At 42.8% G+C, this 12,463-nt stretch overlaps 1 protein-coding gene across 1 annotated transcript in view; it reads right to left on the minus strand.

The window, feature by feature from the left end:
• LOC139406036 (phosphodiesterase 11a) overlaps nt 1-12,463 on the minus strand; it is a 52,979-nt gene that overhangs the window by 21,518 nt on the left and 18,998 nt on the right. The window contains exons 7-10 of the mRNA XM_071148500.1: nt 11,382-11,457; nt 9,032-9,099; nt 8,785-8,877; nt 357-407 (exon numbers count right to left, since the gene is read on the minus strand). Of these exons, the coding sequence (XP_071004601.1) occupies nt 357-407; nt 8,785-8,877; nt 9,032-9,099; nt 11,382-11,457 (288 nt within the window). The remainder of the gene's footprint in view (nt 1-356; nt 408-8,784; nt 8,878-9,031; nt 9,100-11,381; nt 11,458-12,463) is intronic.

Here is a 12,463-nt window from a genome sequence, read left to right on the forward strand (position 1 = left end):
AATAGATAATGCATCACAAACATCTCAACCAGCCGGTTGAGTTGCCCAATTATAGTAAAATAATTCAAGTAATAACAACACACAGAGTTTTTTATAACTGTATTATAGCTCCAGTACCATTGTTGTGAATGATATATATTCATGTCAAAGTCACCAGTCAACTCCATTACACTCAAAAGTTACTTCAACTTCAACCAGTGAATGCTATAGCTATAGTCTGCTATAGTCTGTCTCAATGAGTGTTAGCACGCTAATAGCACACCATGCACACAAAAAACACACACACACACACACACACACACACACACACACACACACACACACTTTCTCTCTCATATAAGAATAAGACCTAATACCTTGAATTTGTCGACCTCAGTCTTGGAACAGGTTGCATGGTATGACAGAACCTGCAAAAGAATAGAGAACACAGTGGTGAAAAAAGTACCCGATTGTCATACTTGAGTAAAAGTAACGATACCTCAATAGAAAATGACTCAAGTAAAAGTGAAAGTCACCTAGTAAAATATGAATTATGTAGAAGTCTAAAAGTATTTATTTTTAGTATCAAAAGTCAATGTAATTGCTAAAATATACTGTACTTAAGTATCAAAAGTAAATGTATTAATAATTTATAATTACTTAAATTAAGCAAACCAGACGGCACAATTTTCTTATTTGTATTTATTTATTAATAGCCAGGGGGACACTCCAACACTCAGACATAATTTACGAACGAAGCATTTGTGTTTAGTGAGTCCGCCAGAGCAGAGGCAGTGGGGATGCCCAGGGATGTTCTCTTGATGCGTGCATGAATTGGACCACTTTCCTGTCCTGCTAAGCATTCAAAATGTAAGTACTTTAGGGTGTCAGGGAAAATGTATTGAGTCAAAAGTATATAATTTTCAAAAAGTTGTCAAAAAAATAAATAGTAAAGTACAGATACCACAAAAAAAACTACTTAAGTAGTACTTTAAAGTATTTTTACCTAAGTACTTTACACCACTGGAAGCACATACAGTATATTTTACATACAGTATTTCATATTCATAACACTGGCTATAGATATCAAGTCATGCTCACTACACTTAGGACAGTCAAAGTCAGTAATACTTAATAGGTCTTAAAAGGACTTTAACAAAGGTTATTTATGGGGCCCTTCTGCTAAGCTATGCCTGGGGACCAAATAGGAAAAACCTTTGGTGTCAATGACTGACCACCTCAATCTGCTCTAAAGGTTATGTGATGGAAAATGTTATTGTCTGATGAGCTAAGCCTTGAATTGTAAACAGCATCTCCTCTCACTCTATCTTGGTTTGTGCAGGTGACTGTGACCTCCTCCTCAGACCAATTGGCAGCACGCCCAGAACACTGTTCTGGGAACCAAAAGGAGTATCTCCGTTTCAAGGTCCCAGCATTGAGAGAAAAAGCCTTGTGAGGTGTCAGTCAGAACCAACGTTAATGATGAATAATGTAAATCATGCTTATATGTTGTTTGTTGTTTGTGTTGCAGTAGAAGAGAACTGAAAGGGAACGGCCGCTTCAGAGTTTTGATCAAAGCTTGGATTGAGTTTGTGAACTTCTCCCACCGTGATACTAAAGATTGATTCATTTACATTGAGTTTGAGTCCTTAGTGGGGAATTTCCACAACAGTTACTACAAGCTTCACGCCGTTGATCTATGTGCCTGCGTGCATGTGGGTGGAGTCTGATTTCTGGAGTAGCGGACACCTTTTGAGAACATGATGTCCTCGCCAGTCCCACTCCCGTTCACAAGGGTGTGATAGCAAAATATTTGATTTTTGTCTTTTCATTTTGTGAAAAATAAAGAAGAGTCGCATTCCTTTGCTAATAGTAGCATAGATAGAACAATGAGGCAGATGTTTCACCGGAAGAATAAATCTGAATCATCCGGTTGGCATTTCCACTCACCACCAAATATGGTGATGAGCGGAAGCCCAGTGGCTGGAAGTGGGAGAAGATGGAGGGTGATGGATTTTGGTCAACATTCTGCTAAGTTTCTCATCGATGAAACATTTGACAGAGAGTAGTGCAGGCACTGGAGATAGGTGTGAGAACAGGTGGGTCTAGGCAGGTGTGATGTCATTGATGATTGTGTTCCTCTGTATGTTGTCTTTTGCATGTTTTGTATCGTTTGAAACATTACCCCCAAAATACCACACAAAAAAAGAAACGTTTGATCCCAATATCGTTTTCTGTTCCCTAAACTACAATCAGTTGCGAACATAGTGGACTACGTTTTGTAAACTTCACAGAGTAGGGATTCCCTAACAGATAACTATTACAAGGAGCCGCCCCTTGTGTGACGAAAAACGACATTGCAACACTCTGTCTTATGTCTGCATAGCGCTTGTAGTAAGTAAGCTTTAATGGACAGTTCTACACGTACATGTTGCACCACCGCAACATGCAATATTTTACCGCAAACACTGCAGAAGAAGTTGATCTTTCGCCCGGGTGAGGCTACAATACATAGAGTTTCCCGGGAAAGCTGTGAAGCACAGGGGAAGCTGTGAAGTGAGCTGTAGCCTATTGCGTGATTCTGTTTATGAGTCTGTTATTAAATCATGCCAAACAATGTTTACTGCTTTTCATTAAATTATGAATGGCTATAAATATTGTAGAACCTATTAGTTACATTCGTTCATATGGGCAGGCACTGCATGTTTACTGCTATTCATTAAGTCACATATGGCGACAAATGTTGTATATGCATTAGTTCATATGGGCAAAATATTGTAGGCTAGACCTATATACATTAGTTCATATGGGCAGAATATTGTAGGCTAGGCTTATACATTAGTTCATATGGGCAGAATATTGTAGGCTAGGCCTATATACATTAGTTCATTTGGGCAGAATATTGTAGGCTACACCTATATACATTAGTTCATATGGGCAGAATATTGTAGGCTAGACCTATATACATTAGTTCATATGGGCAGAATATTGTAGGCTAGACCTATATACATTAGTTCATATGGGCAGAATATTGTAGGCTAGACCTATATACATTAGTTCATATGGGCAGAATATTGTAGGCTAGACCTATATACATTAGTTCATATGGGCAGAATATTGTAGGCTAGACCTATATACATTAGTTCAAATGGGCAGAATATTGTATATAAATTAGTTCATATGGTTACAATGTATTTTGGTTTCAAAGTATGGATTTAGTTTTATCTTGTTTTTACACCATCCATTAGCACCAATCATTCACTATAAAAGGCTTAGCAAAATACAAAAAATTAATGGGCAAAAACAAGTGGGCCTAAAATATTTATTTCAAGAAAGCCAAAAATAATAGTAGGTTACATAACAATGCTCTTCCGTAAAAACAAGTTCATGAACAAATCGTCCAAGAATGTGCTTTGTGTTCTGGTCTGATAAGGATTTTGGAGCTGTTGAAAGGTTTGAAATTGATAAGTGTCACGAACAAGTGTCCAAGTAGGCTAGGTGCTAATTTTTGTCTTCGGGGAAGACTCCAGCTATTGAGTCGTATACTCCTCAACCGGTGACTTCAGACCCTTCTGTTGCTTGCGGTAGCGGGGTCGTTGCCATGGCGGTGGAACGCCAGCAAGTTACTGCTCCCTTCTCATTTCACCTCTTTGCTGCTGTCGTTGCAATGCCTCTATGTGCCAAGAGTTGCCTACATTTTACGATGCCAGCCCTCAACTCTGTTATTGGTCTCCACCAAGTCTTGCAGGACAGCATCATAGCACTTCCATAATTCTGAAAGAAAGAAAAAAAAAGATAGAAGAAGATTAGCAACCATGTTATTGGCCTTGGGCATGCTGTAATCATAAGAAGAAGACGGCCATTACTTTGTTAAACAACAAACAAGACATACCTATGGGAAACATGGTCTTTCTTGTGTTCTTCAGATAACTTGGAGATAACCCCATCGGTGAGGGTTATGCGACCTCACCATTCGAAAAAACATCATATTCAGTGCACTTGCAGGAGGACTTATTTTGCAGTCTGTCGTTCCCGCCTGTAGGTGTATCCATGCATCAGAATATTTCTTTCCACACACAGAAAGGATAAATTCGGGTTCCATTTCTTGTTCTGACCTCCTATAAGAATAGTGAATGCTGAGGGTAGCAGTGCAAGATCTTTCTAAGCAGAATATTTGGATTATTAGCATATGAATGACTTGTAATTCGATTGCTGGACTATCGAAGCCATCCATCCAACCCATTTATTCAGATCCTCCCCACAGTAAATTGTGATCTGCCCCTAAAGCTCTGAACCCTCCATGCTGAGGAATGCTGGGGGAACAGAGATGTCAGCCCCGATGTCATTCCCTTTGCTCCCCCCATCTCCTCTGAGAAATACCTTGCGCAGCAGCCTTGCAGTTCCTTATTTGATCAAGAGAGCTCATGTTTATTCATTGCTGCCAGAGGCAATGCATCTCCACGCTCGTATTTTCCCCATAGCCATTCCTTCCTATGCCGCTCTTCACTATGCTCTATCCCAGGCTTCCTTCCTGTCGACCTGCACAGCCCACTTGAGAGCACTGTCCTCTCTCTCACAAAAAAACATAGAAGAAGCTGATCAGTGTTGCATGCCTTATTATTGATCAGATAAGGGATTGCTTTTCACGATCTCTCTTTAAAAATCAATATGGCCCTTTGTGAAGTGCAGACTACAAACAGGGATCCATTGATGCTCACTGATGCAGAAATATTATGTAGAACTATGACACTAAAAACTCCTGAGTGGTGCAGCGGTCTAAGGCACTGCATCACAGTGCTAGAGGTGTTGCTATAGTCCCTGGTTCGATCCCGGGCTGTATCACAACCGGCCGTGATCGGGATTCCCACAGGGCGGTGCACAATTGGCCCAGCGTCGTCCGGGTTAGGGGAGGGTGTGGCCGGGATAGGCCGTCATTGTAAAATAAGAATTTGTTATTATTAACTAACTTGCCTAGTTAAATAAAGGTTTAAATAAATTAAATAAAAGGAGGCACTGAGTCCACTATAACAGAAGAAAGAAAAAGAGAGTGTGAGAGAGGAAACCAGGACAGAGAAAAGGAGAGTGGAAGAGAGGAAACCAGAACAGAGAGGAAAGAGAAGAGAAAAGGAGAGTGGGAGAGAGACAACCAGGACAGAGGGGAACGAGTAGAAGAGAAAGGGAGAGTGGGAGAGAGGAAACCAGGAAAGAGAAGACGGGAAGATAAGAGAAAAGGAGAGTGGGAGAGAGGAAACCAGGACAGAGAGGAAAGAGAATAAGGGAAGAAAAGAGAAAGGGAGAGTGGGAGAGAGGAAACCAGGACAGAGAGGAAAGAGTAGAAGGGAAGAGAAGAGAAAAGGAGAGTGGGAGAGAGGAAACCAGGACAGAGGGGAACGAGTAGAAGAGAAAGGGAGAGTGGGAGAGAGGAAACCAGGAAAGAGAAGACGGGAAGATAAGAGAAAAGGAGAGTGGGAGAGAGGAAACCAGGACAGAGAGGAAAGAGAAGAAGGGAAGAAAAGAGAAAGGGAGAGTGGGAGAGAGGAAACCAGGACAGAGAGGAAAGAGTAGAAGAGAAGAGAAGAGAAAAGGAGAGTGGGAGAGAGGAAACCAGGACAGAGAGGAAAGAGAAGAAGAGAAAAGGAGAGTGGGAGAGAGGAAACCAGGACAGAGAGGAAAGAGAAGAAGGGAAGAGAAGAGAAAAGGAGAGTGGGAGAGAGGAAACCAGGACAGAGAGGAAAGAGAAGATGGGAAGAGAAGAGAAAAGGAGAGTGGGAGAGAGGAAACCAGGACAGAGAGGAAAGAGTAGAAGAGAAAGGGAGAGTGGGAGAGAGGAAACCAGGAAAGAGAAGAGGGGAAGATAAGAGAAAAGGAGAGTGGGAGAGAGGAAACCAGGACCGAGAGGAAAGAGAAGAAGGGAAGAAAAGAGAAAGGGAGAGTGGGAGAGAGGAAACCAGGACAGAGAAAAGCAGAGTGGGAGAGAGGAAACCAGGACAGAGAGGAAAGAGTAGAAGAGAAGAGAAAAGGAGAGTGGGAGAGAGGAAACCAGGACAGAGAGGAGAGAGAAGAAGGGAAGAGAAGAGAAAAGGAGAGTGGGAGAGAGGAAACCAGGACAGAGAGGAAAGAGTAGAAGAGAAAGGGAGAGTGGGAGAGAGGAAACCAGAAAAGAGAAGATGGGAAGAGAAGAGAAAAGGAGAGTGGGAGAGAGGAAACCAGGAAAGAGAAGAAGGGAAGAGAAGAGAAAAGGAGAGTGGGAGAGAGGAAACCAGGACAGAGAGGAAAGAGAAGAAGGGAAGAAAAGAGAAAATGAGAGTGGCACTGTAGCCAGCATGGGAGAGCTTTCCTGATGGTGTCAGTGGACTGTCTGAGTCAGACCCCACTCGCAGCCACAGTGAGAGCACCACACACCAGAGCCCTGCAGTACAGTCCATTTTAGTAGGCCAACTGCCCACCCAAATGTGTTGCCACACTAAAACAACAGCACAGTATCCCAATATCCACACTGGACATCTACTACTGGAACCAAATTGGATAGACTAAACGTAGACCAAATTCATTCATTCAAAAATCAATCCTGCTGTAATTTTGGTCATTATACACAATAAATATGATTTGACGAGAAACCATTCAGGATACCACTGCCACAATATATTTTGTTTAAAGAGCAACTGAACGCAAAAAACAACTCTGGTTGAAAACAGCCTATGTTGTAAGGACAGACGCTGGGAGACGAGAAGCAAGTACAGGGAGTGAACATTTAATCAATAACAGACAAGAAACAAAACACGGACAGCGTCTGGACAGGGGAAACATAACAACATTAATGCTGACACGGGATGACTCTGAGGGAACAGACAGATATAGAAGGGGCAATCAACAAAGTGAAGGAGTCCAGGTGAGTCCAATGAAGTGCTGATGCACATAATGATGGTGACAGGTGTACTTAATGATGGGCAGTCCCGGCGTGACAGAACCCCCCCCAGGGGCGCCACCCGGGCATCCCACCTGGGCGAGCCTGATGGGCCGGCCAAGGCATTGGAGCCCAACGAGCCGGCTGAGGCATGACGTGGGATGGGAGCCTGCCGAGCCCGTTGAGGCGTGGGAGTCTGCCGAGTCGGCTGAGGCGTGGGAGCCTGCCGAGCCAGCTGAGGCATGGGAGCCTGACGAGCCGGCTGAGGCATGGGAGCCTGACGAGCCGGCTGAGGCATGGGAGCCTGACGAGCCGGCTGAAGCATGACGTGGGATGGGAGCCTGCCGAGCCAACCAAGGCAAGAAAACCTCTCAAGCCAGCTAAGGCATGGAAGCCCGACGAGCCAGCTGAGGCATCCCCGGTTCCTTCGGCAGCTGCACTCAACATCACCAACCAAAACAAAAACGAAAAAAACTCCCAACATTGATATCAACATTCTGTCAGGACAGACACTGGGAGAAGAGAAGCAAGTACAGGGAGTGAACATTTAATAAATAACGGACAAGAAACAAAACACAGACAGTGTCTGGACAGGGGAAACAAAGCGACATGAATGCTGACTCATGGATCAAACTGAGGAACAGACAGATATAGAGGGGGCAATCAAGAAAGTGAAGGGGTCCAGGTGAGTCCAATAACACACTAATGCGCGTAATGATGGTGAGAGGTGTGCGTAATGAATGGCAGCCTGACGCCCTCGAGTGCCAGAGAGGGGGAGTGGGAGCAGGCGTGACATACACTACCGTTCCAAAGTTTGGGGTCACTTAGAATTTTTTTTGAAAGAAGCACATTTTTTGTCCATTAAAATAACATCAAATTGATCAGAAGTACAGTGTAGACATTGTTAATGTTGTAAATGACTTTTGTAGCTGGAAATGGCTGGTTTTTAATGGAATATCTACATAGGCGTACAGAGGCCCATTATGAGCAACCATCACTCCTGTGTTCCAATGGCAAATTGTGTTAGCTAATCCAAGTTTATCATTTTAAAAGGCAAATTGATTAGAAAACCATTTTGCAATTATGTTAGCACAGCTGATAACTGTTGTCCTGATTAAAGAAGCAATACAACTGTCCTTCTTTAGACTAGATGAGTACCTGGAGCATCAGCATTTGTGGGTTCGATCACAGGCACGAAATGGCCAGAAACAAAGACCTTTCTTCTGAAACTCATCAGTCTATTCTAGTTCTGAGAAATTAAAGCTATTCCATATGAGAATTTTTTTCTGATTTAGCTAAACTGGCCTGCCTGCCTAATGTGCCTGCTAGCTACTACTAGCTAGCTTCATTGACAAACACAGAGATGGAAATCAGCTAGCTAGCTAGTGATTTTCGGGACTGATAAACAGTGTCTAGCTTGTGCTTTATTTAAAATAGTTTGACAGATTGCTGCTGATGAAGTAGTAGACATGTTCTCAGAAATCAGTCCTGAGCGCAACCAGCAGCAGCTGGCTCGATTTACTCCCTAAAGCGCACTGACTTGTTTTTCATGCAAATGTTTTAACTTGAGAAATACTGCACCAAACACTTTAGCTAGATGTACAATTGGGTGACTAAGACCTCCTCTGCAAAAACCTCAAAATTAATTACAGATTGTTTGATTTATCTTAAATTAGTTCTGACTATTTTGAGGAAGTGGTGGTGGCTGTAAGGTTGCTATGGTGTCTCAAGAGTGACAACCAACAGTAACTTCCAGGGTACGATAAGCGAATATAACACAGGCACATCAAACCACACCCCCAAGATCCAAATCGTATTCTTCTTAAGGAGCAGCAGAAAAACACATGCAGAATTGGTGCGTTCAGCCCCCCTTTAAGTGCTATAAAAAGGTTGGTGCTTACGTCGAGCGCCACGGACTGTTTGGCCCAGGACTTCTTCACCTGGTCGTACATGATGGTGTTGTTGATGCCAAGGCCACAGAAGATCACAAAGGCCTGAAACACACCACACTGTTGTTACACTCCCAAGGTCACGGCACACCGAAACAGGGAGACATGTTTGACGTCATAACAGACAAACAACTTGTTCACACACACACACGCACACACATGCAGCACCTACGCACACCACGCAAAACAAAAGTCCTACCTCGAACAGTCTCTGGTCTGCATCATCAAACTGGTTACCATCCAGCCTGTTGAGCACCTGAGCCACACCTGCAACAACAGACATCAGGATCACTGACACTACCACAGACGCAGACCAAGCTAAAGCCCTCCACTTTCTGAGACAACGGCCATTCCTGAGAGCCATCATTTTATCTGACACTAGTTCATTAGGGCTGGGCTACCATTGACTGGGCTGTCATACACACACTAGTTCCGCTCCCACAACCCCAATTAGCAGGAGGAAATCACACCCACACATTCATTAAAGTCATTGATAAAACAAGGCATTTTCTGCTCTCATTTTTCAGTGCAATATGCAATGCTTCTACACTGTTGTTTTTGCGTGGACTCATGTCACTGTATTTCCTAGAAGAAGGAGTAAGAAACAGGAAACAGTAGTGTTGTTGACCTGAGTAATTAAAGTGTCTAAGCCTGTTGTAATGTAAGGTTGGAGGTCATGTCGATGGCAACAATAGAACACTGTGTATCCTTTGATCTTTTATTTCAAATACAAGTCCCCTCATTTGGAGGCACGCCAGCAAGCAAAGACAGGCTGCTCTCCTCAGTTTATCTACTAATTAAAAAACCCAGGACTTTGCTGATAAGGCTAATTGTTAGTTGATAGAGAATCGTCTTCTATCACCCGAGAGAAATTATGCTAACAAGCAGATATTCAAGTTAGCATTGAGTCTCTGGAGAGGTCATTGTACGTTCTACAGTATGTCTCTATGGGTTGTACCGTAGGTTACTGGGGTGCTGTCAATATCACTGAAGATGGAATCATATTTTTACAACCTATTTAGAAGAGAATTGAGATAACAGTGATGTAACAATCTAGCCCAAGGCCTTTTTCCTCTATACTGTTATATCCTAACCTCGGTACGTGGCAGGAGGATATCTACCTTCTGAATAAACAGATCTTTGACTTGATCATTTCTCTGCTGCTGTTGTGCTTTATAATGGCTTTGTAATGGCTTTCAGTCCAGATCCTGATAGTTTCCTCCCACACACACATTATTCTCTCTCCTGCTCACTCTCTCTCTTATCCCCCTCCCAACCTCCATACGCACGCATGCACGCACGCACACACACACACACACACACACAATGCTTGCACGCACGCACACACACACCCACCCACTCCTCTTTCCTGCTCCCTCTTCCCCTCCCAACCTCCATGACCACACACACACACAATGCTTGCACGCACGCACACGCCCACCCCTCTCTCCTGCTCCCTCTGTCTCTCATTCTTCCATCCCCCTCCCAACCTCCACAAGCACACACACATGCATATACACACATGTACACGCATACACACACACACAATGCTTGCTTGCACGCACACACACGCACACATACCCACCCACAATGATCTGTGGTCGCGACTGACCGTCTGTAGCAGTGCTTTCCCTGGCAGCCATGCTGCTGATCACTTTGCACAGAAACAAAACTAATGACCAAGTCAGATCTCTGTGGGCCTGAGTCTAGCTGCTAGCATTGCCTCTCCTTGCAATATCTAGCACCAACACCAGACTGTAGATCAATGATGTATCAGAGTGGTGAAGACCTTGGGGTGGTTGAGGAGCACAGAACACTGCATGGTGGAGCAGCCAGGACTAGGGAGGGAACTCCTCCTCTGTGAGAACTGACTGATATGAAGGCTTTGCTTTAATCAGGCTACACTGCTTTAAAAGGGCAATCTGGGAATCACAAAACGTCACCTTTCCACTTTTTCGGTAAACAGCTAAAAGATGGGGCAGGAGAAATGTAACCACAGTCAAATTCATAAGATGGAGCTATGGATGCAAGGACTGATCATCCGTGGAATTAAAATGACAGTTTTAACCATGTTTTGAAGCTATAAAGTGTTTGTTTGCAATTACAGTGTTCACAAGCAATGGAGTAAAACAAGCTTAGGGTTGCGATGGATTTAAACAGTTGAACTAAGGGTAATAGACATTAATGCATTATATTCTTCAAGAATCAATGGCTATATATCATTCATTTAAAAGTCCAGAAATGGATGTATCAATCCCAGATCGCCCCTTTAATTGAGCATCTAAATGCTACCTAGGAGAGCAGGCGGAGTATCCTCTCTGGATTCTCCAAACAAGACACAGTGACAATCTGAGGTTATCGGAGGTTTGGGACATCATGTACGTCGGTTTGTTGATGTTCCTCTCTCATTATTAAAATCACTTTAAGCTTGAATGCTGGATTATGTCTTAGTTTTGACATCTGTCAACACAGATGTATCAACGGACTTGTAATGGCACAACTGACTATCAAAAGAAGTCTGTGAAAAAAAGGACAATTTGAGAATTTACCAATGATTTGATGGTTGCTGTTCCAAATAGGTACACAAAGCACTGAACGAATGTGGAAGCCGGAGAACTGATCTGCCTAAATGAAAGAGAAAAGAGACTGGAGCTGAAACTGGGCTGTTAGGATTTATTAGACATGTAAACTGTATCCTTCAGAAAGTATTCATACCCCTTCATCTACATTTGGTTTTGTTACAAAATTGATTATATATATATTTTTTTTAAATCTCACCCATCTACACACAATACCTCATCATGACAAAGTGAGAACATGTTTTTGGAAATGAAATACATAATTATCTAATTTACATAAGTATTCACACCCCTGAGTCAATACATTGTAGAAGCACCTTTGGCAGCGATTACAGCTGTGAGTCATCTCTAAGAGCTCTGAGAGCTTTCCACACCTGGATTGAGCAACATCTGCCCATTATTCTTCTCAAAATTTTTCAAGCTCTGTCAAATTGGTTGTTGATCATAGCTATGCAACCATTTTCAGGTCTTGCGCTAGATATTCAAGCCGATTTAAGTCTAAACTGTAACTCGGCCACTCATGTTCATTCACTGTCTTCTTGGTAAGCAACTCCAGTGTAGATTTGGCATTGTGTTTTAGGTTATTTTCCTACTGGAAGGTGAATTAATCTCCCAGTGTTTGGTAGAAAACAGACTGAACCAGGTTTCCCTCTAGATTCTTTGCCTGTGCTTAGTGCCATTCCATTTCTTTTTTTTTACCCTGAAAAACTTCCCAGTCCTTAAAGATGACAAGCATAGACATAACATGATGCAGCCATCACTATGCTTGAAAATATCGGGAGTGGTACTCAGCATTGTGTTGTAATGGATTTGCCACAAACATAATACTTTGTATTGAGGACAAAAAGTGAATTGCTTTGCCACATGTTTTGTAGTATTACTAGTAGTACTAGTATTACAAACAGAAAGCATGCTTTGGAATATTTGTATTCTGTACAAGCTTCCTTCTTTTCACTCTGTCAGTTAGGTTAGAATTGTGGAGTAACTACAATGTTGTTGATCCATCCTCAGTTTTCTCCTATCACAGCCATTATACTCTGCAACTGTATTAA

This window comes from Oncorhynchus clarkii, chromosome 3 (genome assembly GCF_045791955.1).
Source record: "Oncorhynchus clarkii lewisi isolate Uvic-CL-2024 chromosome 3, UVic_Ocla_1.0, whole genome shotgun sequence".
Taxonomy (NCBI): Eukaryota; Metazoa; Chordata; class Actinopteri; order Salmoniformes; family Salmonidae; genus Oncorhynchus; species Oncorhynchus clarkii.